General features: G+C 35.9%; 3 protein-coding genes across 12 annotated transcripts; 2 read left to right on the top strand and 1 right to left on the bottom strand.

The window, feature by feature from the left end:
- Positions 1-530: 530 nt before the first annotated feature.
- LOC306898582 (rac GTPase-activating protein 1) lies at positions 531-11,997 on the top strand. 4 transcript variants are annotated; one of them, XM_079464176.1, is made up of 17 exons: positions 584-639; positions 751-968; positions 1,645-1,847; positions 2,139-2,275; positions 2,376-2,448; positions 2,587-2,643; positions 2,923-3,021; positions 5,382-5,523; positions 5,599-5,744; positions 7,317-7,478; positions 7,557-7,652; positions 7,954-8,152; positions 9,223-9,328; positions 9,397-9,529; positions 9,612-9,741; positions 11,248-11,340; positions 11,452-11,950. In XM_079464176.1, the coding sequence occupies exons 2-17, from the start codon at positions 881-883 to the stop codon at positions 11,592-11,594; spliced, it is 2,007 nt and encodes a 668-aa protein (XP_079320302.1). In that variant the 5' UTR covers positions 584-639; positions 751-880; the 3' UTR covers positions 11,595-11,950. The 4 variants fall into 4 exon arrangements, with proteins under 4 accessions (XP_079320303.1, XP_079320301.1, XP_079320302.1 ...); XM_079464178.1 differs by having other exon boundaries at positions 602-639; positions 11,248-11,359; positions 11,452-11,997; XM_079464177.1 differs by having other exon boundaries at positions 531-968; positions 11,248-11,359; positions 11,452-11,997.
- gmppaa (GDP-mannose pyrophosphorylase Aa) lies at positions 10,896-17,405 on the bottom strand. Of its 7 annotated transcripts, none has more exons than XM_079464181.1 (14): positions 17,099-17,405; positions 16,797-16,894; positions 16,595-16,698; positions 16,122-16,314; positions 15,947-16,006; positions 15,379-15,509; positions 15,229-15,243; positions 14,075-14,209; positions 13,843-13,940; positions 13,229-13,275; positions 12,888-12,980; positions 12,611-12,779; positions 12,413-12,525; positions 11,471-11,604 (listed from the first exon to the last, which is right to left on the bottom strand). In XM_079464181.1, exons 1-13 carry the CDS (start codon positions 17,160-17,162, stop codon positions 12,425-12,427), a joined length of 1,308 nt encoding a protein of 435 aa, XP_079320307.1. In that variant the 5' UTR covers positions 17,163-17,405; the 3' UTR covers positions 11,471-11,604; positions 12,413-12,424. The 7 variants fall into 7 exon arrangements, with proteins under 7 accessions (XP_079320311.1, XP_079320307.1, XP_079320306.1 ...); XM_079464180.1 differs by lacking the exon at positions 11,471-11,604 and having other exon boundaries at positions 11,736-12,525; positions 17,099-17,174; positions 17,325-17,350; XM_079464185.1 differs by lacking the exon at positions 15,229-15,243 and having other exon boundaries at positions 10,896-11,604.
- A 3,543-nt stretch (positions 17,406-20,948) lies between these two features.
- LOC306898941 (protein lifeguard 3) lies at positions 20,949-25,441 on the top strand. Its single transcript, XM_079464849.1, has 12 exons — positions 20,949-21,055; positions 21,445-21,701; positions 21,902-21,972; positions 22,432-22,496; positions 22,595-22,648; positions 22,764-22,814; positions 23,183-23,222; positions 23,536-23,573; positions 23,710-23,797; positions 24,168-24,263; positions 24,366-24,419; positions 24,517-25,441. The coding sequence occupies exons 2-12, from the start codon at positions 21,455-21,457 to the stop codon at positions 24,661-24,663; spliced, it is 951 nt and encodes a 316-aa protein (XP_079320975.1). The 5' UTR covers positions 20,949-21,055; positions 21,445-21,454; the 3' UTR covers positions 24,664-25,441.
- Positions 25,442-25,761: the final 320 nt, after the last annotated feature.

The raw sequence follows: 25,761 nt of genomic DNA, 5'->3' as shown, positions 1-25,761 counted from the left end.
AAGCCCACCTAAAAAGGGCCTAGCATCGCCACAAACGTTAGTGGCAAATACACATTGAAACTTAAATAACCCCGCCCTGATATTAAATAAAGTAAACAATACATTTAGATGCTGTTGAAACCGTGATTAAACATTTTATATATGTTTATATATGTATGACATATCGCTTATTGCTCCCCGAACTCTTTGTAAATCGCTTTGGATAAAAGCGTCTGCTGACTAAATGTAAATGGCTTTCATACCATAACGATGCGGTCCCTCAGTTTAATACAATCTCACCTTTGCTCAGATGACACATGAAAATAAGGCCTTGAGGTCATGTAAAGTTGTGTTTTTATATTTTTAGAGTTGCTGTCCACAAAGACGAATGAGTCGGTGAAGCGAAGGGCTGATGATTTGAGCTGTCAGTGTGCGATATACAACGTAAAGCGTTCGATCCGCAGACTTTATCCACAGACGCGCAGACTAATCGGCGGATGACATCACAGCACCGCGAGGTCATTTTGAATATTTTCTTTCTAATCACTCTCGCGGTACCTGATGTCATATTTTGTTTGGTCTGCGCAGCGTCGCATAAATATGAACACACCTGTAGTTTATTACTGTGACGCGAACATCAGGCCGCGTGTATAACCTGTGGTAAATGCTCTGATATTCAATAATATTATTCATAAACTACTTTCGTGACTGTTGTAGTTCATTTACTAGAAGTTGCAAGGTTTACATGATTTACACTAGTCTATTTTGCAGAGGCGTAACAGAGTTGAACGCGACTCAAACCCTGTTGGGTCTGTTTTTATAACTGTACATACACGATCCATGTGACCCGTGACGCATTAAAAGCGGTTTGTTTGGGTTTGATGCGGGATTGTCAGCTGGCATGGTCATGGGGGATCAGTTTGTTAGAGAAGTCTTCAGTCTGTGTTTGCAAAGGCTTGCCATAGAAGAAGCTACAAGCTGTGAACTCGGTAAGATCATATCACTTTTGTGTACGTGTTGTCGTTTATGCAGCTCAAATGATAGTGTTCACTTGAACGCATTCTGTCTGCTTCTTTAACAATCAGTTGTTTGTTTGTGGTTAATCTAAATATGTCGCTAGTTCACAAACAAGCCTTTTGAAAGCTGCAGAAGTTTACAAATATTCCAATTGACGATGGCAACCTTCAGACATGGGTATAACCGCACTAAAATGGGCTTAAAAGCAATATTTACGTTTTAAATAAGTCGGTTTTGAATAGGTCACCCTAAAAACGTACATAAAATATTTTAGTGTCGGGTAATAAGCAGTACTCAAAAGCATTTGTATTAGGCTACCATATTGATCCACTTTTTATCTTTAGGCCTTTTAACAGCTTTGTTCTAAACTGTGAAAGTTCCACAGTTTGCTAGAAATTTTTGTCTTATTCAAATAACACTGCATAGTCTGTCAGATATTTGACCTGTGTTTTGACTTGCATAACCTTATATGTTTAAAATATATGTATAAATAAAGCTGACTTGACTTGAATAATTCCAGAATTATTAAAAACTACCCAAAAAGCAGCATTTGCCTTTTGATGCTCTATATTTTGATCTGTGTTTCATGGCTCTGTTATAAGTCATTCTATAAAGGCTTTGACATGCTGCCTCATTTAAATCTACAAGAGTTCATTGAAGTGGTGAAGAACTTTGAGGCCGTCCGGAAAAAATGGCTGCATGCAGAGCTGGAACTGAAGAAACACAAAGAGCTCCTGGTGAAGTCAGATGTGGCTCGATCCGCTCTGGAGGTCAAACTCAAACACGCTCGAAACCAGTTGGACGTGGAGATCAAGAAACGTTACAAAGCAGAAGCGGACTACCAGTGCCTGGTCAGTAAATTACCCTGTTTTGACACTAACCTATGTTAGCAAACGACAGTCCAACAAACTTTGACTTCAACAGTAGCGTGGACTTCCTAGGTGTGGACTCAAAGGAGAACTTCAAGCTAAGAGTTAAAGTTGCCGGTGTGGACAGGTCCACTGTATTTCACGTAAATGCGTTCGGTCGTGCACATGGACTTCATAAAACAGATTTGCTCCGTGGTTTATTGACCATCCAAGTGACAGCTGGGTTAATGAAGGCACTTAGCATGTCTTTTCTCTCATTAATTTATGTGACAGGAGCGGCAGATGCAGTTGATATGTGACGTGCTTGTGCATGACAGCAAATCAAGTGCCTGTCTCAATGATGAACAGAGGTCAATGCTGACCAGCTTCAGTCACAAAGGAACCAGCGTCCCACAGCCCAGAGGAAAACGGTAACCCGACGTGCTACATCCTCTTTCTGTACCACACAACCACTGATTTGTGTCTTTTTTTCCCATGATGCAATGCTTCTTCCAATAATGTTTTTATCAGGTTATCTGTGATTGACGAATCCTCTTTCCTGTCTCACTCTGACATCAGTTATGACAGAACCGATGATGATTTGGTGAAGTATCACATTCATATAATTTTTATTCATGAAATAGGATTAATGAAGGACGTTAAAGTGCACATGCATGAAAATCATTGAAGTACGTTCAGAATTTTCTTTTCTAAAAAATCAACTTTTTATTGTGATTTCAAGGATTTGGACAGCACGACATTTGTTAAGCCTCTCAAGTCAAGAGCCCGTGAGAGAAGAGTATGTAGTACTTATACCATTTTTTTTTTGCATACTTTCTAAAAGCGTTTTATGCTAAATGAAAAGATGGAGCAACACTTATTTAGCATGTGGTTTTGCTTTGTGGTTGCACCTCCTCTATTTGATTGTCGAGCATCTTTTCTTTAAAAAAAATGTGTTCTATGTTAAATACATTGTATGACCATTTCTCTTACAGATTTGTTCTAAAATATTATTATATTATATTAGGTGTTATGTTTTGGCTATTTACCATTAGCCTCGCTTTATCTCTGCCTTTAGCGATCATCATTGGGCCCATGTGTTGGTCCCCCGATGCAGAAACGGGGAAGAGTCAGCAGCCGTTCAGGCGATCTTTTGGGTTCAAGACCATTGGAGAAGGTTGGCAGAAATGTATTATTGCAGCTATTTATTAGAGCAATGTGATTTAAAGCATTTTGTTGTCAAAACCAAATAATCATAAATAGACCACTTCCGACTCTTATCCAGAATAACTTCCTGTTTTAACATTACACAAATGTTTGAACAGAATACAACCAACATATAATTTATAACCGGATCAAAATGTTACTATCGACTTACTTTAGGACTTACATATAAGATATAAAAATTAAAAAATGAACTGTAAATACAACTGTAGGAAAATGTACCATTCCAAATGTTCATTTAATCATCATTTCTAGATGTATTGTGCCCATTCCAGTCCAGTGTCCGTTGAATTTCAACAAAATCAAACCTCAGAAGGGACAAAGTCTTCAAACAGCAATGTGAAAGAGCATGACAAGACAAATGAAAACTGATAAAAATCAAGGTTATCACATCAAAATAATTTTTGAACTTTTCCAAAAATACATGTACAGATATTACTGTTGTATTGGATAAAGGTCAAATTGAACTAGTTGTCTTTGCAGTATTTCAGTTCTGACCAAATACAGAGCATATTTTCTGTTATTTTGACCTGTTTCTCCAGTTTTCATTTTCTGCAAATAAAACAATATTTTTATAAGAAATGTGGCAGATAAATTGTTAGTAGTTCACAGAATGAAACAGAAATTATCATTATACCTAAACACATACCTATAAATGGTAAATTCAGAAAACTAAAAATAATTTTATTTGCGGCTGTATATATTTATATATATATATATATATATATATATATATATATATATATATATATATATATATATATATATATATATATATATATATATATATATATATATATATATATATATATATATATATATAATATGTATATATATATATATATATATATATATATATATATATATATTGGTCAAAGATGAAAATGGGTTGAAGCATAAAAACAATAAGTGTAAGACTGATTTAAATTGTTGTTCAAGATAAAAGTTAAATTTAATTGGATTTTGTTTTTCTGTGCAAAATAAAATCATACATTTTCCCCTGATTTACAGAAGATGCCCACTAAAATGTCATTCAGTGTAACAATTTTGTCCGGCATATTTACAAAAAAAAATCTATTTATGACATATTAATAGACTAATTACTTTCACCCCATGTGCTAATTCATTTTAATATATATATTTTTTTTGCCACTTTCCTAGGTTTTCCCCATTTGTCAATAATAACTTTTTTACTCATTTAAGACACTATAAAATGTCATAAGCTCCCTCATTCTATTATATATTTTCATATTTACAGTCAGAATAAGAATGTTTGTAAATAAATATTTTGTTAAACTGAATGACAATGTAACATTATTTCAACCAAATTTTGACATTTTATTCTCCAAAAATTTATTTAAAGCCATAAAGTAGACATTTTACTTACATATAATACAATGTGCTTTCTATGGACATTAAATAAATTTTTCTTTTGATCTTTTTTTACATCTTAACTTCTTTGACCCATGCTGTATACAGTATATATATATATATATATATATATATATATATATATATATATATATATATACACACACACACACACACACACACGTATACATACAATGTTTGTTGTAAATATTCAATTTTTTTCTTTATGAATTCATTTGTATTGGGATTGTAGATTAATGTAGTGTGTTTTCCTATGTTTTTTTTTGTCCTGTCCAGACTACAAGCAAATAAATAGGTTTGAATTGAAATATTTTTCTACATTTTCCTGCCTATCTGAGCAAGCCTTTCGAGTCGTTGTTCATTTCGCAGTCTAGGTTAGGTGTTTAAAATCGTTTGCACTCTTGAAAAAAAGCAGCTTTTGTCATTTACCACTGAATAAAACATCTCCTGGTTGGTTTATATTTTAGAATTGCTCAGAATATGAACAGATTATTGATGGGAATATAGTCAACAGTAAGCGAAATTTAAGGGAATTGCTTTGTAATGTTAAACTTCTCCTTCAATGTTTGTCTTTCTGTTGTTTGGGGATCTTATTCTATCTGTTAGAGGGTGTCATTTCTCATCAATTTGTCCGTTCATCAGTCCCTAAACCGGCTGCTTGCCATCGTATTGGCCCGCCCACCATGCTGCTTAGATGAGAACAGCAGTAGACCATGTCTTGACTGTCTCCCTCCATAAGACTTGTATCACTCCCACACAGCTGGCTCTGTTTTCTAAGAGAGAAACAAATTTATTTGGCACTTTAAGAAACTACATTTGTGGACACAAGCAAGATCGTCATGCTTCTTGTGGGTCTTGCAGGATGATCGGATTCAAATGAATTTTATGTGTATTTATCTGTGCCTCTCTGTGTATGGTTAGGAAATTGAGACCACCGTCGTGAAGGCGTCTGTCACCACTCCAGAGAGCGGCGGTCAGATTCACATGGTAATAGACATAACCCAGGAGACTTTAGAACATCCGTCCAGAGCTCTCAGAAATGAACATTTTCCATCTGTTGATGGTAAAAAAATAACCTTAGAGGCCACATTTTTAAATGAGTTCTTCCCTTCCCAAACTAACCAGAATTTCCATTCAGAGCAAACGTCCGTGTGGGCACCTAGTGAAGCCACAGAAGCTGAGACGATTGTTGAAATCGAGGTGACCACCCCAGACCCAGGACTCATTCAGGAGTTCACACCCACTGTGGATAAGACTCACCAGCATGTGTTTCAACAAAAAACAGTAGGACATCATCCAAAAGTGCTTCACAATATGTTTTGAATGAAGCTGTAGATTAAAATGATGAAATTACGTGATCATTAGTGAAATGTGGATTATTCACATCCAACGATCTTTTGTATCCTGCAGATGAAAGAAACTCATACAGGTGAATGTGAGAAATTAAATCATTTCAGGGGACGGAATCTTTAAGGGGAACCCAGTGTATAGATAGATGTATGGCTTAATGTGTGTAATAGCCTTAGACTACTAGTATTTGTCGTTAGAAACACATATTTTTAATTCTTAAAAAAACCTAAATGTAATACTCATTTTAACCTAAGGAGGTCGCCATGTACTTTTCGATGATGTAAAATGGTTGCACGCACAGCTAGGCAGCCAAACTAAACACAGACATACTAATCAGTTCTTCAGTAAACATAAGATTCTGTAGGATAATATTTTCCACATTTTGTCATGTTACAGCCTTGTTCCAAAATGGATTAAATTCATTATTTTCCTCAAAATTCTACAAACAACACCCCATAATGACAACGAGAAAGAAGTTTGTTTGAAATCTTTGCAAATGTATTTAAAGAAGTTTGGAACCATCAGGACTCTTCCTAGAGCTGCCGCCCGGCCAAACTGAGCTATCAGGGAGTAGGGCCTTATTCAGGGAGGTGACCAAGAACCCGATGGTCACTCTTGACAGAGCCCCTGCATGTCTCTATATATTTATATTTATATATATAAAATGCTAAAATGAGAAAAAAATGAAGATATTGATTACCAAAATAATTTCTAAAATATAATGTACACGATGTTTCAGCCATTTTTGCCATTAGTAGACTAATTGTCTTTTCTCCCTCAGTCATTAGGTGACGGGGGCAAATACTCACGTGTGCTCAAATACAGAATAAATAACCAAACCGCAAGCATCTTTTTATTAATGTGTTTATCAGCATATTTGCAGCATATTCTCATATTGTATAAAGTATATGATTATGGCGGATGCTGATGTCTTAAATAGTCTTAAATGTCTTAAAGGTGTTAGTTTAAAGCTATGATTTAATGCAGGCTTACCTTGAACTGACGCTTGCTGATAATGAACTCGTTTTTCTTTTATGGCAGGCAGATGATTGTCAAGAGGACATACTGTCACGTGTGTGCTTTGCTGTTGCGAAAGATTTAGAAAAACATGGCGGCCTCCAAGTAAAAATATTTTTTCAAAGTTTATTAATACTGTGACAGTTACACTGTTTTTTTTATTTGACAATTATAAAGTCAATGCCATTGTTCATATATTAAGCTATACATCGCTCTATATTCAAGGGTCCTTTTAATGGATCCGGAAAGTTTGTTAATACAAAATGCCATTTGCAATCATTTACATTGCCTTGAGGGCACTGTAGCCAAAACATGATCGCGTATCACTAAATGATGTCAAATGAGAGTAAGAAATGGTCATGCATAAATCCGTTCTTTTGACACTATTGTTTTAACATTTACACAGTGATAACATTTATAATCGGGGGAATTAAAGTGAACACCTTAAGAGGAAATCTGCAAGAAATATCAGTACGTTGTGTTTTCAAGGTGATTCGTCCTGAGACATGCACACCGTGTGGGAAGAGGATTCGCTTTGGGAAGGTTGCAGTGAAATGCAGAGACTGTCGAGTGGTGAGCCACCCTGAGTGTAAACATCTGTGTGTTGAGAAGTGTAGCCCTACTGCACATGGTTCAGCTCAGCCCAATGAGGTATTCACCTTTTATACTGCACGTCCACATGTACTCTAGAGCTTACATTACTTAAATAGCTTTCTTTGGGTTTTTCAGAATACGTTAGAGCGTTTCGCTCCCTCCACACGTCCATGGATTCCCTCTCTGATAGTACAGTGTGTTCATGAAATTGAGAGAAGAGGACTTGAAGAGGTGACTTTATTAATATATTTATTATTAAAAATAATCACACAATATATATCCAAACAGGGATACCTGATCAAACCAAAATTCTCAAACCTAGTATGCGCTTATCTTATTGGCTGATTTTAATATATTGTACCTAAAGTATCTACATATTTCTGTCAGACATGTTTAAGTGGACGGTTCATGGCAGTCAAAGGTCCGGATACACATGACAACATTTTGGGGTCAATGGCTTTATTAGGTCAAGAATATTTAGATGTATAAAATTGTTTTACTAATATGTTATGGCTCATTGGTGTGTATATAGAAAGGTATTTACAGAGTTCCAGGAGGTGAACGAATTGTGAGGGAACTGAGGGAGAAATTTGTGTGTGGGAAAAGTCCGTTGATGCTCCACAAGGTAGAAGAGATTCATGCTGTCTGTGGACTCCTTAAAGACTTCCTGAGGAAACTAAAGGAGCCGCTCGTAACATTTAAGCTTCACAGGAGATTTATGGAAGCTGCAGGTATGTTTGTGTCAAATGGTATGGAATGGTTTTGTAATTGTATGCAAATTAAAGAAAAAGTTATACGTCATGTAATACAATGGTTGTGTACAAGCTGATATTAAGTCATTGTTCAGTGTAAATCTTTTCTGACGCACTAGTTCTCCAATCCAATTTTGCCTAAACATCTTCAAACTATCTATTACAAAGACACATATGCCAACCCAATGGCGTCTGGCCTCATTGGTCGGCAAAGAAATGTTCACTGCAGTTAAAACCCTGACATTTACGAGATGAAGTCAATGAGTCTGTTCTAGTGTCCTGTCTGAACTGAGATTTCAGCGTTTACCCTCTAACCCTTTCCACCATCAGGAGATACTAATCATCAGCAATGTCATTCATGGTCCATGCTTGACTTTCAAAACTTTGTTTGCTTTGAGGAGAAAAGGGGGCTGGTCTTTTATAAAGATAGATTATACCAAACGCTAACAAATTAGCAGAGCGTGCTTACTACAACCAGCATATAACGCTTGCCAGGGGCATCGGGACGTATGCTATAGCATCATTCATTAAGGGCGGATGGTTATTTCCCATTACTTGTGATATAGTTGACAAGTCCCTGATGACTCGGAAACAATCAATGTCAAACATTATCTCCCAAACCAGCAGTTGTCTCGTTCAGCATTTTAATTTCAGCCGCTGAATGAAGGGTAAGTGGTAGATTTAGGAGCCATCAGGGTGGTCCCGCTATTATTCTTGAAGTTGTTTTCCATCCCTCATAGATTCCGCATGACTCCGGGGTAAAGTACCTCCCTTTTAAATTGTAAATTGGATTGGATGTCATAGGGAGAGCCATATTGTCTCATTTTCGAGGCCATGAATGGCTGCGGCATGCAAATTAGAGAAGCTTCTTTATAACGCACCTGCGCCTACAGGTGATTGCGCACCAGCTTTGTTCCCTATGTAGTGTATCCTTAGACGAAGGTTGATAAAGTGCTTTAATTCACCTATAATATCTGTTACATACTTGCATAAAGAGCGTAATTGAATCTGATATCACTGCCGACTCTGACACACAAGTTCTCTCACAGAGATGGCAGATGAAAACAAAAGCGCAGAAATGGTATTGCAGGCTATCAAAGAGCTGCCGCAGCCCAACAAGGACACACTGGCCTTCCTCGTGCTGCATCTGCAAAGGTAGAATTTAAGCTTTCGTGGATTTCTGCAGTTCTGAATGCGTTTTCAATAATGTTGGCTTGTTTCAGAGTTGTGCTGAGTCCGCTGTGTCAGATGGATCAGAATAATTTGGCTAGAGTGTTTGGACCCACCATCATCGGACACGGGATGCTCGAACCCTCTCCCATGACCATTATGAGAGACACGAACACGCAACCCAAAGTAAGCTTAGAAAGTAAATCGGGATGTGATGATGAGTGTTTATTTTGGGAAAATAATCAAAATGTTCTCTGACTTGCAATAGGTAGTAGCTCGGTTGCTGTCCTTCCCCTCAGATTTTTGGGAAGGTGTTCTAGCTGAGGACAAAGATCCAGTCATGTTCACTCCTGTAGTGGATTCGCATATGAGCAGTGCTGGTCCCAGCACAAGCAGAGGTATATGTATCAGTTGTTATGTTGCTTAGTTGTTGTTTTTTCAACAATGTGTATCAAACTCTTTTACAAATTCAAAAACAACAACCATTTGTTAAGAAAATAAATGAAAAAAGGATTTCAATTTTGGCATTTTTGCTCAGACAATGAATATACTACATACTGATAAGTGAAATCCAAACAGCATAATGTTAAAACCCCATGGTCCTAGTATTGTATAAACGGCTCCCATAATTTATGAAAGAAGTCTTTGAGTGAATTATACATGTAAGGTATTCCAGCGTATTCCAGTTCCATTTTCCAAATTTTTCCACCATTTGACAGAGGGAGGTTTATCACTGATCCACTGCAACAGAATATTATTTCGTGCTGTGAAAGTCATAATAATGAACAGTCTTTTGTTGACCACACATCACTACACATGCCTAGTAACAGTGTCACATAAGTAATAATAGAAAAGACTCGTTGAGGCTCTCGCTAATGTTTGAGAAAGTAATTTCCCCAACTGGGGATATTTCAAAATGGCATTTTAATGTTGTACTGTTTTGAATGTAGTGCCTTGTTTAAAAAAATCTGACTTTAGAAGTTTTTTGATCTGTAATTTGTTGGAATGACATTGTTACCATCGCTCAGCCTTATCACACTTTGTTTACACCAGGACCTAAAATTAGCATCTTAACAAACCTGGTTGAAAATCTGGATTTTGTAAAACTGGGGAGAATACTGATGTGGTCCTAGATCTACCTTCCAGATATCTCACCGACACCAAGAGTTTTTTTCGAGTAATAGGATTAACACAATTTTCTTTAATTACTTTAAAACTTCTAAAGAACAATAGGTCTTGAAGTGGGTATTTGGACAAGCTTGTTTCAATGTCTAACCATACAGAAGCAACATCTTCAGTTATCCCATCGGATCAGATGGGCGCACAGCTGGTATATCCTAATATTAGGTAGGTCCAAGACCCCCTTTGATCCTTGTAACTGTTAAATCGACATCTTAATCCTTGGCCGCCTTTTGCTCCTTATGAAAGAGCTCAACAAACTATTGAAATCTTTCAGAACCTTTTTAGAAAAAACAACTGGAATAATCTGAATAGGGCATAACAACCTTGTTGCTTAGTTGTTGTTGATGGAGAAACATCTGTATACGGTTATACTGCTTACTCATTGACTTTATTGTAAAGTTGTATTTGTGAAACATTTGTTTAATGCATTCGCTAACATTTAACAATGAACAATACTTCTACAACATTTATTAATCCGAGTTCATGTTCATTTCTGCAATTACTTATGAATTTTTAAGTAAAACGTCATATTTGCTATTATTAGTTAATGCATAATGTATACAAATTATAAAATGTATAAATGCTGGAAAATATTAATTATCATTGCTTGTTCATGTTGGTAAATGCATTTACTAATGTTAACAAATACAACAGTATTGTTAAGTGTTACTTATCATGAATATTATAATATAATATTTATTCAGTTTTCTGCTCTCTCTCAGATAAGATCTTCAAACCTCTGACTTCTCCTGAATTGAGTAAATACAGTAAAACTACATCTGGTGGCTCAATCAAGGGTCGAATTAAGCATTTTGGTAACGCTTTTAATAACCCGTAAGCTGTTATATTTCTATAGTTTTCGTTTTATCGACCTCGAGTATATTATAGAACTGTTTTGAAAATCATAAACACCCTTTCCTTTACAGAAGCAAACCAAGAAATGAACCAGGAAAAAAGAAATTCTTCACATCCCCCAAATGATTTATTGTGTGTGGCGGGTCGTTGCACAGGGACATTTTGTTTTGGTGGCTTAAAAGTCTTTTCTACCATTTGTAGTAAAGCACTGTAGCACTTCCAGCCTATGAAGAACAAAAAAAGTTACTGTAAATAGTCTGTCCAGAAAGAATCATGAAGTGACTACACTTTTTGTATTTCTATTTATATGTATCCAAAGCGTCCACGGGTGAAATGATGCACTAATATACCAATAAATGATTAATTCATGTTTTGTTTATGAATTGTGCATAATATCAATTTGTAAACGGATTGTATACAGTCACTACAGTACATCTTTATAATAATGAGAATGTCAAGGATATAATTGAATTGTTGATGTGTAGAAAAAAAATAATCTTAAATAACCATAACAAATTACCATAAATACAAACGTCAAGAACCTCCACAAGGACAGCAGTAAATGTGACCAAAATATAATTTATTGCATACAAAGAGCAGTCGCAATGCATTCATTATTTATAATTACACCATTCCATTCAGATTTAACCATTTGTCTTAACATTTTTTTAACAAGAAATGTTAAATGCTGTAAGAAAATGGGAACAGCATGTACATTATTTATATTATATATAACCACATATTTTGTGCCTGTTCAGAAATCCCATTTCAACGACTGCTCAAAATAGCAAAACAAAATCAATATCAATCCCATCTGAGCGGCGATGTAACAAAAAAATGCATCGTTTTCTGTAGAGGAACTTTTTGGCATTTGTTTTTTTCCCTGCCTGAGGCTATACCATCACACAACGTCTCACTATAGCATATAGAAGTACAACTATAAATTACACTAAATTTGGCCAGCAATAATAATAATATGTATTGTATTCTACAATAAACCAGAGAGGAAAAATGAAATGAAATTTGGCTCACAGGATGATGACACTACAGTATGATCTGGTTTTTGAAGCTTCTGTTGAGGTCTTTGTGTGGCAGGACGATCGAGTTGAGTATGATGACCTCGGATGGGATATTTACATTACAGCCTGAGGAGAAAGTAAACCATCACATTTAAAAAATGTGCACTGAATCTGTAATAGTACCACATATTTATCATAATGCTGAATTAACCTAGAATTGTAATGGAGGGTGTTAATTTTCCATCTCTGAAGAGCGTCTCGCTATCGATTTTGGCATACGGGTCATTAGGATTGGGGTCACTAGGGGTTCCTTCCACTCTCGACCATTTGCCAATGGTGCTACCCCATCCCACAATACTGTTCAACACACAGCTATGATCCTACAGGAGACACAAAGTACACAACTTTGTGTCAAACTGTAATGATATGAAATAAAAGATAAACAAGCCATAGAGAGACCGACCACTGGTTTACACACATGAACTCACCTGTAAAGAAGCACCGTGGAGGATGATGGATTCCCTTGCACGAACTCCAGCGCCGATTGTTACTCCTGTTCCTATGGACACGTTAGGACCTAACTGAGAGAAAGAATAACAACGCAACAAATTATTTGTAAGCCAAATGATAGAAAACATTATTGGTCCAAACACACCGAATGTTTATGCATATCTGCATCATCAGATTTGCTAAATAAAATAAAAATATGTTTGAAACAGAGAATCTGTGCAATCTTTTTACATCACCTTTGACCATAATAATAGTGATTTTTCTTTCAACCAGGAATGCATGGGAATGTCACCTTGAAAAATGTCACTATAACACTCACCACAGCAGTAGGGTCGATGTTGGCAGTTGGATGTATATAAACATTTCCTAAAACAAAAAGACATTAAAAAGGCCTCGTAAAGCTTTTCAAACATACAGCTGCGGAAAAAATTAAAAGACCATTTCAAAATTATTGTCAGTTTTTCTGAATGTACTATTTATAGTTGTTTAGGTAAAATTATCTTTTTTTTTTTTCGCTCTGTGAACTACTAACAATATTTCAACCTAATTTCAAATTTAAAAAAAATAAATTGTATTTGCATTTATTTACAGAAAATGAAAACTGGAGAAACACGTCAAACAAAATAAAAGCTCTGTATTTTTCAGACCACAAATACTGGAAAGAAAACAGGTTCAGATGCACTTTTAAGCATAACAACAGTAATATTTATTAAGGTATTTAAAAATTACTTTTGTATGTGATAACCTTGATTATTATACGTTTTCATGTGTCTTGACATGTTGTCTGTCTTTCCTGAAGTTTGATTTTGTTGAAATTCAACAGACACTGGACTGGAATGGCCACAATACATCTAGTAATGCAGACTAAATAAACATTTGGAATGGTCTCTCTTTTTTCCATATATACATTTTATATTTCTATAGAGTGTTTACCCCTGATGTTTGGTCCTCCATCTTCATTCATAGCTAACCTCTCTGGATGAGTTTTATGGTACTGGTTAAGATACAAGCGGCTTGCATAGATCGCAGATCTGTACGAAAGGTAAAATTATTTTTTCTGTAAGATTTGCTTGCTTTCATAATAATTCATCAACATTCACTGACCTAATAACTCAACTGGAACAGTACATGCTCAGTGAATAAGGATAATAAAAACGGAACAAACCCTGCAGATTTAATTTGACTCCAGAAGCGGTCTGTTTTGTACACGTATAACTTGCTCTGGCCTGCCAGAGCAGTGAAGATGTCCTGCTCCAAGCGGATCACCTCTGCCCGATGCCAACCATTGGACTGCTCCTCTCTGAGCAGAGTACACAACAGACAATAAGGAATAGATTCATTTCACCAAACAGTGCAATAGAGACACAAGACAGACATACACATTTAGGTAAGATCCAGAAAAAATGTGCTTAGGAAGGTAGATGAGGAAGCTGGATTCTAAAGATGCTACATTCATGACAACATAAAATTCCATCGAAACTTTTGTAATTTAATGATGTAGCAAAAGTAAACACTCAGGAAATAAAACGGTTAAATCAGAAGAAAAGAAAAACCATAAGTTAAAATAAAATGAGACTATTACTTTAGAGACTTCAACTATAAAGAAGGTTTTCAAAATTGTTAAATAGAATAGAATAGGTGATTTTACCATTGTTAAAGTTTTATAAAAGTGTCTAAACATGCTTGATGTCCCACGCGTCTGTCAACACAACATGCTAACACGTGAATCTAGTTTATGAAGCTGATATCAACATCAAACAAGCAGGTTCACTTTTAGGGTCGGCTGCGAAACAGGACTTGTTTGCTAGATCGGGTACCGGACTGACGGGTTTGATCCAAATCCGATCCAGTGCGTTACCCATGGATGCTACTCACTTCAAAAAGGACTAACTACCATGAAACCACCGTAAAAGTTGAATGTTGTGCTTCGTTCATACTGTACGCAATAACCGTATGTCGCTTGTCTCTTGCTACAAGGCCATTTGAAGGAGTTCCTAGCTCCTAGGTTGTCCTAGTAACATTTATAAACAAACCCTGCAGTAACAGGCGAGACATGGCTGACGGGAGCTCTGCTGCTATAATCCTATTGGTAGTCACTCCCGAAAGTCGCTCATCATTTGCATTTTGCACAGTTGAGTTAATTTCAACATCGTTGAGACACTGAAAAACAGAGCTAGTATCAGATCGGGATCGATATCGGGCGGTTCTCAGAATTCAGGTCTCGGAATTGGTAAAGTGGTATCGGTGCATCCATCACGCTTGCTTTCTCTTGTTCAATATTAGTACCAATCCAGAGCTTCACACCATGTTCGGACTTACCCGTCAAATGGATATCTGATGATGACGGAACAGGACGTGATGGCGGACATGAAGGAAATGTAAGGGGGAAAAAACAAATGAAGAGAACCGAGGAAAGAAACTGATGAAGAATGCATGCACTGTAGTCAAGCACAGATTTTTGTCACTCACAACAGCATGTCCTGCTGGTTCTTCTGGAAAACTGTTCCGATGTGCTGAAATATCTCCGGTGTAAACAGGTATATTCCACAGTTGATTATGTCACTCACGAATGTGCTGGGCTTCTCGACATAATGCAGGACCTGGAGAATACATCACGCATATTTCTTGTACGGTAATGATCAGGCCCAGACCAAATCTGCTGACGTTTCCAGTATTTTCTGCACTGATTTTAAGGGAAACCTGCAGAATGGATTCGAATATGGTAAAATGTGCTAAACTGAGCTAAGTGCACAAGACACTTATTGTTGACTGAATGCATAATTAATAAGCCTAAGGCATTTAATAAACAAACATACGAGGGGTGATCGATGCGCAGGCCCATAAATGATGCGTGTTCCAATTCTGCAGAGCTTTCTACAGATTTCAGCGGGCACAGATTGCCTTTGAGCCAAGAAATAATCTAATTTGTTTTGCTTATATTTATTATTAAAAAAATACATACACTGAAAATGTATTTATAGCTACCTGCCTGGCACCGTAGTGTTTAAAATCCAAACATTTCATATGTATCATTTACCTCATCAGTTTGCTCATTTTCAACAATACAGCCGTAGTTCAGGGACTGCTTTCTGTTGGCCTAAAACATTAAGAATTAGGTTACTATATAAAACAAACGTTATTACTCAATTGAGAATCGTTTTTTGCGATTTAATCTGCAAAACATATTAAAAGTATAAAACACAAGCAAGTACAGTGGTGCCGAGGATGACAAAACTGTAAGTGTCTCCATGCTCCTTTTGAAAGTCCAGCATTTCTGACAGAGGAAACTCAGAGCAGACGTCTGCATTCATGACATAAAACGCTTCTGGACCCCCTGATAGGATCTGATCTCTGAAGTGATAGATTCCTCCTCCAGTGCCCAGAGCAGCGTATTCCTGGAGATATCTGGAAAATCCACTATTCATTACATCATTTAAATTATATATAAACATTTACTGACTTATTCTTAAGTAAGTATGTGTATGAATACGAAAATAATATGCACAGTACACAGACATAACACAGACGTTTATTCTGGGTGCGATTAAACCTTTTTAAAGAATATAAAAATAAACAGTAGGTACTCAAGTATTGTTTTAACTAACAGATATCAGTAGTCATGCAATGATATACAGTACAAACGCATCATAAGCAGCCGAAATATTGTATAGGTATACAGACTTACCGTATTGATATTTTGAAATCTTGCTGGGCACATGACAAAAACCTGTTTAGCTCTTCATTGGGCTGATAAAAGCCGATGAGTAAGATCTCCTTCATATTCGGGAGCTATAGGATAAACAATCAAACGTTCAAATATTTCATGTTAACCCAGTACACAACTTCCCATCAGTAAAGTGTGTCATTCATCATCTGAACATCTTCACCTTAGAACAGGCTTCAATGTGATGCTGCAGCATTGGCACTCCTGCCACAGGAAACAGAGGTTTGGGCACCTCAAAGGACAGAGGACGAAACCTGGTACCTGGATGAGAAGCAGAAATACACAGGACTCATTTATAGAATGTAATATTATACAATAGAATATATTCAACTGTTATATTATGGATTGCTATAAAATATCTAACACCATTAGATCTCCCATTATACAGACATCCATATACACAGATTGTGAGCTCTTGCATATGCACACTATATAGTGCCAGTTGAACCGTAGTCATTTGCTCACCCTTTTGAGGACCTCCGATAAGAATGACAGCCTTCTGCATTTTATTGGATCCACACGAGGTCATTTTACGTCAAAACTATAGTGTCATGTAAACAGTACAGTACACACGCTGCTTTTAGTGAATCGCTGTAACGCATAAATCATCTTACATTCTTGTATGCAACATGAGAAATATGACAAAACACTAATACATTTTAATTGGTTAAATATCAAGTGTCATAAATACTTCACATTAGCAGCAGTAAGGAATCAGCGAAACAAAAGTGTGTGTTGCGGAAGTGCCAGGCTAGATAAACGATTTCAAAATAAAGGTCTTTTAAGGTTTAAAGTCAATAAGGGGAAAACGTACAAATCCTTCTAATGACGCATTAAAATGGTATAACAATGTTAAACCGTCCAAGAATTTACGAACTGAAGTCCGTTATTAATAATAACTTTTATATTGTAGCCTGTATGATGATCCAAAAAACTCCGTCAGCTGCATAACTGTTCTTGTTCCATATTAATAGGTTTGTTCTTTCTATTTGTATATAAACATAAACAGGTTTAGTGAGTTTTTAAATGCCTGTAAATGTTTTACAGTGAGTTTTACAATGGACACAATTATGACACAAAAGCAATTTCCCCGGTGAAAACCTTATTTATTTTGAGATATTATGTAAATTAAATGATATAACATCGGGTGTTTTTTATGATTCAAATAAAACTCAGAAACAATCTCCATGTCTTTATTTTATTTTCGACTGATACTTCTACATGAGTTGTTTTGTTATGTTGCTTGTCTTGTAATTTTATCCATAACAAATCACTGAACATAGTGCCATCTAGTGGATTCTCCTGAATTACAGGCACAATTAATTTGTGTCACAATTCCTTATGACAACAATTAAGTTTAAATTCTAAATTTGGTCTCTGTAAATAGAGCCCGGAGCTTTCATATGCGTTTTTTTTTTTTGTATTTGGTCTGATTTCATTTTTTAACGTGCGGAAATGTTGTGCTTTAAATGCCCAAAAAGCTCAGCTCTCCTATTCACTTCTATTGATTAAGTGGGATTTTGCCCTCATTAATATGGTGGCGTTGTTGACGTATCGCAGCAGCGGATAAAGGCTTTGAATGCGGTGTTCATGTATTATATGTCTATGGACTTAACCATATTTTATTTTTATTCATATTCTTCCAGGCAAAGAATGATATTCTGGGTTTTTTTGAAGCTCAGAGCTACCGCAGGCAGAAAAATCTTACTAATCTTGCTAGCCTACACATGGGGATGTGATGATTATCCCTATCATAGTTTTTATTGTCCTATATGAAACCAACAATAGAATATATAAACCTCAAATAACAAAACCTACACATGCAGTGGAAAACAGCACAGTCGTGAACCAACATTCATTCCACATTTTAGGATTCTAATCGTAGGACAGATGGTTAAGCTGTTAAAACCCCAGGCACAATCTTTTACATTATCTTTACATTTTAAACTTTCAAATACAGCTTCATGTACATGCTTATTAGTTATGAGGAGATAAAAAAAACTATTTTACCATGTAGCCACAGTTTATTGCCGCTTAGTTCAACACATAAAGAAAACAACTACCACACTCAGGTAAAGGCCTATCAGAAATAGTATTGATGTTCATATAAACGTCTGTGTCCGGTATACTGTAGTCAGGGGGGATTTCACTTACACATCATAAGAGCATTCAGAGATGTGAGAATGAAGCAGTTTCTGACTCCTGCAGGACTCTGATAAGCAGGTCTTCTGCAGGGCATTACAGACTCAATGCCTTCATGCATCTGCAGAATTATATGAGGGTGGGATATGGGTCTCCTACATATTCACAATCTCTACAACCTATGACACAGATAATGTTTTCCAACATAGGTGGTTTAGGGATTACCAGATAGAAAAGTCAAAGCCATAAAATGCATTTTATTATTTTCAAGGCACCACAAGCTAGTATTAAAGTTGCTGCTATGCTTCTCGGTTAACATTTCTGGTTGTTTTCGTACTTAAACACTTTTGTGAGTTGTCCATAAAGATCAACTCAAATTAGGCTTTGCCTAAACCAAGATGGTATACTGTCATTGTGGCTCGCATGGCCATGATTTAATGCATAGTTGAGTGTGTAAGATTTAGGAAAAACAGCACTGTGCACTTGAAAGCTCAGAGGCGATAGAAGGAGCTGCATTTGATGACGTCATGCGGCAGAGCCACACTGCCCCCTAATGGCAGGAAAATCACAATGAAAGGATCTGGCAAATAATTGTTCAAAAAATCTTTTAAATAATACTGTTTTCAACTAAAGCGAACCCATCACACTTATGCATACTATCATGTATAACTATTCCGTGAATTATACTATATTTTATAGATAACATTCCTTAATGTATTTTAATGACATCACTCTATATACTATCAATATTCCGTTATATTGTTTTCAAATATAATGCCAGACTGACTATGCCACTATAAACACTATGGGGGTTTTGGGTTTAACTGGAAGTTAACTTCCAATGGATTTTTTTTACAGCTGATCTTAAAAATATTGAATCAATATTAAGTGTAGGCCCACAGTTATTTACGCGTGTGGTGATTCTAGCTGCAGGATAATGCATCGAGTTTTTATCGCAGAATAAACCATTCCAGTGTGAAACATTGCCTTACACAATGACTGTACGTTTTCTGTTATTTAATATTGATCATTATCATGAGCAAACTTGCTTCAGCTAAATTCGATTGTTAATTAGGTTGCTAATTTATACATCCCCCTTATCAGATTCAAGACCTTTCTTGTCATATATACCAGGAATTATATTTTGCAGAGGGGGTACAGAAACAATAAAATATACAATAAAGGACGAAGAACAAAGATGGAAAAAAGTGGCAGCAAGTAGTATTTTAGTAAAGGAAAATCAATTTGTTGATTTATAGTTTCACCTTAAATTAAATACTGTATTAGTCATTTCAAAACTCCTTTCATCGTGATTTTCCTGCCATTAGGGGGCGGTGTGGCTCAGTCACATGACGTCATCAAATGGCGCGCCTTTTCCCGCCTCTGAGCTTTCAAGTGCAATTGAAATCTGAATCTAGGACAACGTGTAAATATGTGCTGTGCATTTAATCCTGCCAATGTATTTTGTGCCAGTTTACACATTTGTGAAAAATGTTCTGCAACTTCAAATTCAGAAGACAGATTTGTGAGTTTTTTCCACGAGTGCAAATCTCGACATCCAACTTCAGTTTATTTTACAAGTTTTCACATTGGGGCTGTGAGTGTACAATTTAGTGTACATTTACAGATACTTTACGAGGACAAAAATAAAATGTACATGCTCTTCAAGTTTTGCTACTGATTTACCTTCATATTTGTGAACAAACAACATTTCTGTAAAACAGTAGGCCTAATCGTTTAATAAGTGTACATACTATACAAATCTTATGGAGGATCAAAAATGACTTTGGAATTAATGAGTATAGCTATATAAATAAATAAAACGTTCAATTCCGTTCGTTCACCCACTCTAACTAGAGTCATTAACCCTTAACGCAGTCTGTGTTGTGTGTTTTAGAGCCATCTGTTGGTTGACTGGTCCTACCACAAGACAATAAACCAATGATAACGGGCACTTCGCGTTACACCGTGTGAAAATAACTCATCATCTCGGTACAAGGAGGGAAAACGGCACGGTGATGGTAATGCAAGACGGTATTTTGGTCAAATAAACATAGTTGAGTGCAGAGCAGACATTAGAAACTGAAGACGCAGCTCCTCCTACTTCACTTCATTTACATTTCGCGTTGCTAAGTTCCGGCCAATCAGACTGCACGTCACTGCACCATCAGATGCGTTATTTATGGCGTCATCTACCTAGACGACATCGAGAAGTTATTCGTCAATTTAACTCCGTATTTCCAAGAGTCCCGTTGCTCAGGGTGAGTGACAGCTGAATTGGCAAGTAACTGTTTTTGTTTTCATTAATATACAATAATAATCATCATGCTTATGTAAGACAACATATTCCAAAATATATAGCTTTGATTGTGAAAATAAACAATGCGTGTATATTAATATAATCTATTATTATTGCGTTAAATGAACATATTTATGAATGTTTTTGTTTAACCTTCCCTATGCTCATAAATAATTCATATGTAAAGTTATTTAAACGTTTCTGTCAGTTGCAAGTTATCAGGTTATGATGGCAGGAGTGTATCTGATATAAGTGTATAGTCTAGGTGTAGAGAAAAAAATACATTTTTATACATGCACATGAATAAATGACTCATCTTGTTGTTATACTTGTAAAACAGTTTGTTAAAATATATGGCCTGGGCTTCCAGGACCATTACAATGTTAAAGTCAGATCTCCCTCCAAGTTATGAAGAGTCCAGGCAGCAGTCAAATGGCCAACAGCAACACGGAAACTACCCATACCCTCCCTATGGATATCCAGCCGAGCCAGGGGTGTACACGGGCCCGGGACAGCCTGGCATACACCCTCAGGCTGGGCTGTGGCAAGGTCCAGGATATTCCTCAACAGCGATGCCAACTGTCATGCCCTCGTTCATAACACCAGGAATGTTTTCATCCAACCCCAGTAAGTCACAGTGGTTGTGTGATTCGGATTCCTGTAAACTAATACCGCTCATATGATTCTTATACAGAAATCTTACAACTGTGCACTTGTATGTGTGGCAGAGATGCTTTTTGTGACCATTGTATATACAACATACTGTACCTCATTAAAGGAGCTGATGATGTTTTTTGTTTGTTTTTGCCTATATTGTTTGGTGGTAGGAAATACAGAGGACGTCTCATCAGTTGGCATATGGGACAGCATGAGAGTTCGACACGCTTTTATCAGAAAGGTCAGACTATAAATTATAGAATATAATCTCTGTGTCCTAGGGGTTTGATCTTAAATAAAAGTCATGAGACAATGAGCAGACACGGTAACACTTTACAATAACGCTGTATTTGTTAACAGTAGTAACTGCATTAGTTAAAATGAAGTAACAATAAGCAGTTTTTCAGCATTATTAATCTTTGTTAATGTTAGTTAATAGCAATACAATTGTTTGTGTGCATGGTGCATTAACTAATATTAACAGATATACATCTTGATTTACAAAAGGTATTAGTAAATGCTGAAATGAACATGAACTGAGATTAATAAATGCTATAGATGTATTGTTCATTTTTATGTTAGCCATTACAATAACTAACTAATGTTAACAAACACAACTTTATTGTGACGTTTAACCACAAACATTTTATGTAAAGGTTTTATTCTTTCTAACTAAACTGTCTGTGTATGTTTGTAACAGGTTTATCTTATTTTATCTGCTCAACTCTTTGTCACTGCTTCAATCATTGCAGTGTTTGTATTTGTGTAAGTACAATAATGATACATTTCAGTATAATACTATGTAAATTATATAGATTATGAATATCAATTGAATTAAATGTCTGTGTATTCTTCATATTCAGTGAACCCTTGCGTCTTTTTGTGATCCAAAATCCTGCCATTTATTGGGCATCATTGTGAGCTATACACTACACTACGCTACATTATACTACTTTTAAGTCTGATTTACAGTGTTTGTTCATAGTTGCTAGTTTGATTCATATTGAATTCACATTAACGTATTTTTCACAGCCCTGTGTATCTTGTTACTTATCTTGTGCTGGTTTGCTGTGAAGGACCAAGGTGAGTTCAGTAACGGTACAGTATACCATCATATATGACCCTGGACAACATAACCGGTCTTATCGGTCAATTTATAAGAAATCAAAATTACATAATAAGCTTTCTATTGATGTAAAGGTTGTTAGGATATGACAATATCTGGTGGAGATACAACCACTCACAAAAATAAAGCTTTTATATATTTAGGGTAGGAAATTTACAAAATATCTTCACAGAACATGATCTTTACTTAATACCCTGAGAAAAATTTATAATTTTGACCCATACAGTGTATTTTTTACATGTGATACTTAAGACTGGTTTTGTGATCTAGGGTCACATATACAGTCACCTTGCCATCTCCTAACCTTCTAAAAATCTGTTTTTAGGAGACGTCACCCATGGAATTTAATACTCCTCCTTGTTTTTGTGAGTAATAATTGCAGTTAATAAGCTTTCAAAAGATATTTGGATCGGAGTTTCTCTGAAGCATTGTGCTCCGTTTTTTTGCATTAAAGTAATGTAAGTTTTTGGAAATTGTCTTTGGAAAATGTTTTTGCACATTCTTTATTTAATATGCAATGAAATCAAGCATTTCTTTGCAGTATTCTACACTTCATTCTTGCATGCTGTTATTATCGTTTCAATTCTTTATGACAAACAATTATGTTCACTTCAAAGGCATCTATACATTTTTGCAAACTACACATTTGAACTGATTTAAACATTTTCTTCCCCCAAGACCCTTGCCTTATCCTTCATGACAGGAACAATATCAAGGTGAGGTTAGATACATATTATTATAATGTCAGTATTAATATTGGCACACTTGTCAATAAATTTGATATTCAATTGGTTTAAAACACCTTATGGATGGAGATCTGTACGCATTCTCTCTGTCTGGTATTATTTACAGTTTCTTTGACACCAAAGCAGTGTTCCTGGCTCTTGGGATAACAGCAATAGTGTGTGTAGTCGTAACAATCTTCAGTTTTCAGACGAAGGTAAGACCTGTTGTGTCAGAACCCGCAGGCTGTGATGGACTGACCAGCTATGAATGTGACTTTGTCCCCGCATGTAAAATAAACCCATTGTATTTGATTACAACGATCGTCTGTCTCTTTTTAAACATTCATGCCTCACCCGCTTCCTTCAGACAAACCCATTTGTTTTTTGTGCGTTGCTTTTTAAGATGGATTTTCGCTGGCATTCATAAACAAATCTATATCTGTAATATTTTTCTCTCATTTCACTTATGAAATCTAAATGTACTTTTACATTTATTAAAACAGTTTTGACTTTTTATCACCCAACAATCAATATGTAGGAGCTGTTACAGTTCTATTTGTTGTTGTTTTTTGCTGTTCTGATCAGGTTGATTTTACCTCCTGTACCGGCCTGCTTTGTGCTCTGTGTGTGGTTCTCCTGGTGTCTGGCATTATAACATCCATTGTACTTTGCTTTAAATATGTAAGTTTGCAAATAAGCAACAAATAGTAAATTACATAAAGTTCGACAGTTTGTTCAAATCAATCTTATTGGCTTGTTTGACTGTAAAAATCTATGTCTCAGGTACCTTGGCTACACATGCTGTATGGTGCTTGCGGGGCAATAGTATTCACGTTGGTGAGTTTACAAAACACTATTTCGTGTTTTTTATTCACTTTCTTACAATATTTAATACTCGATATATATTGATATATATATACCTGTGCTTTTATAGTTTTTGGCTTATCACACTCAGCTGCTCATTGGAAATCGAGCACACACCATCAGCCCCGAGGAATATGTGTTTGGAGCTCTTTCCCTCTACATTGACATCGTCCAGATCTTTATCTTCCTCCTTTCCGTCACAGGAAGTTCAGACTAAACGCTTGAGAAACGCTTAAAACCATTCTGCTTTTTTATCTTTTCCTTCAAAATCTCTGTAAAATGGTGATCATATCCAGTTACATTGTTGTCTGTTACTAGAATGTTTTGTGTTGCGTTGCTTTTATGTTGCATGTTAAAATTGATTGTCTCTTTATTCATATTTGCCTTATATTCAAAATTCACTTCATTTTTTTGTTTCACCTCAAACAAAAACATTAAATGGACCCCTGCCATCATGGTGAACTTTTACATTTCACTGACCTAACAAATGAAATCCTTTATTCTGAATTAAACTAAACTTCTAAGAGTCTGCAGTAGCTCCAAACACTACAAAGTCTGAAAGCATCAAAGGCGAAACAATAAATATTACATGTCTGAAAAATAACACTGAGCGTAGAGCACAGTAATGTTGTTGCATATGTGTAATATTCTCTGGGTTCTTCTGTTATTCAGCCTTCTGGCCCATCTTAGAGCTCCAGATCAGGAAGTGATGCATTCATGGAGAGATACATTTGCATGTTTTAGTAATTTAATGGAGCATGAATAGGAATGCTGCTCTCAGTCACATTGTGTTTGTTTATACTGTATATGAAGAGTTTGGTTAATAGATAACTCTGTTTTAAATAAATATAAAAAATCATGTTTTTTAATTGTGCATTTCAATTAATATCAATAGTGATAATGGCTCATACATAAAAAGCGTAGCTGCTTGAGGGTATAACAATGATCTCATTTACAGATTTGGCAGATGCTTTTAATAAAAGCGACATACATTGCTTTGTACTATACATTTGTTTCTGAAATCCCCTGGGCTGAACACGTGGCCTTGGCGTTGGAAAGCATTTAAAGTGACCGAATTGCGAACCGTATGCTATATATCTGTTAAAGAACTATAGTGCCGATATATTACAGGAAGTGATGTCATAGTGACAACACTGGAAAACTGTTTCACTGTTTTCTAACACTAATCACATTTACTAACATGCAATTTCATGCAAGATTTTTTTAAATACACTATCCGGTATTCTCTACTGTTCTACTTTATACTGTACATTTACATTTTTATAAATTTTCAGTGTTTTTAAAATAATAATAA

The sequence above is a fragment of the Barbatula barbatula genome (assembly GCF_947034865.1).
Source record: "Barbatula barbatula genome assembly, chromosome: 9".
NCBI lineage: Eukaryota > Metazoa > Chordata > Actinopteri > Cypriniformes > Nemacheilidae > Barbatula > Barbatula barbatula.
This window is presented reverse-complemented; position numbering and strand designations above follow the sequence as displayed.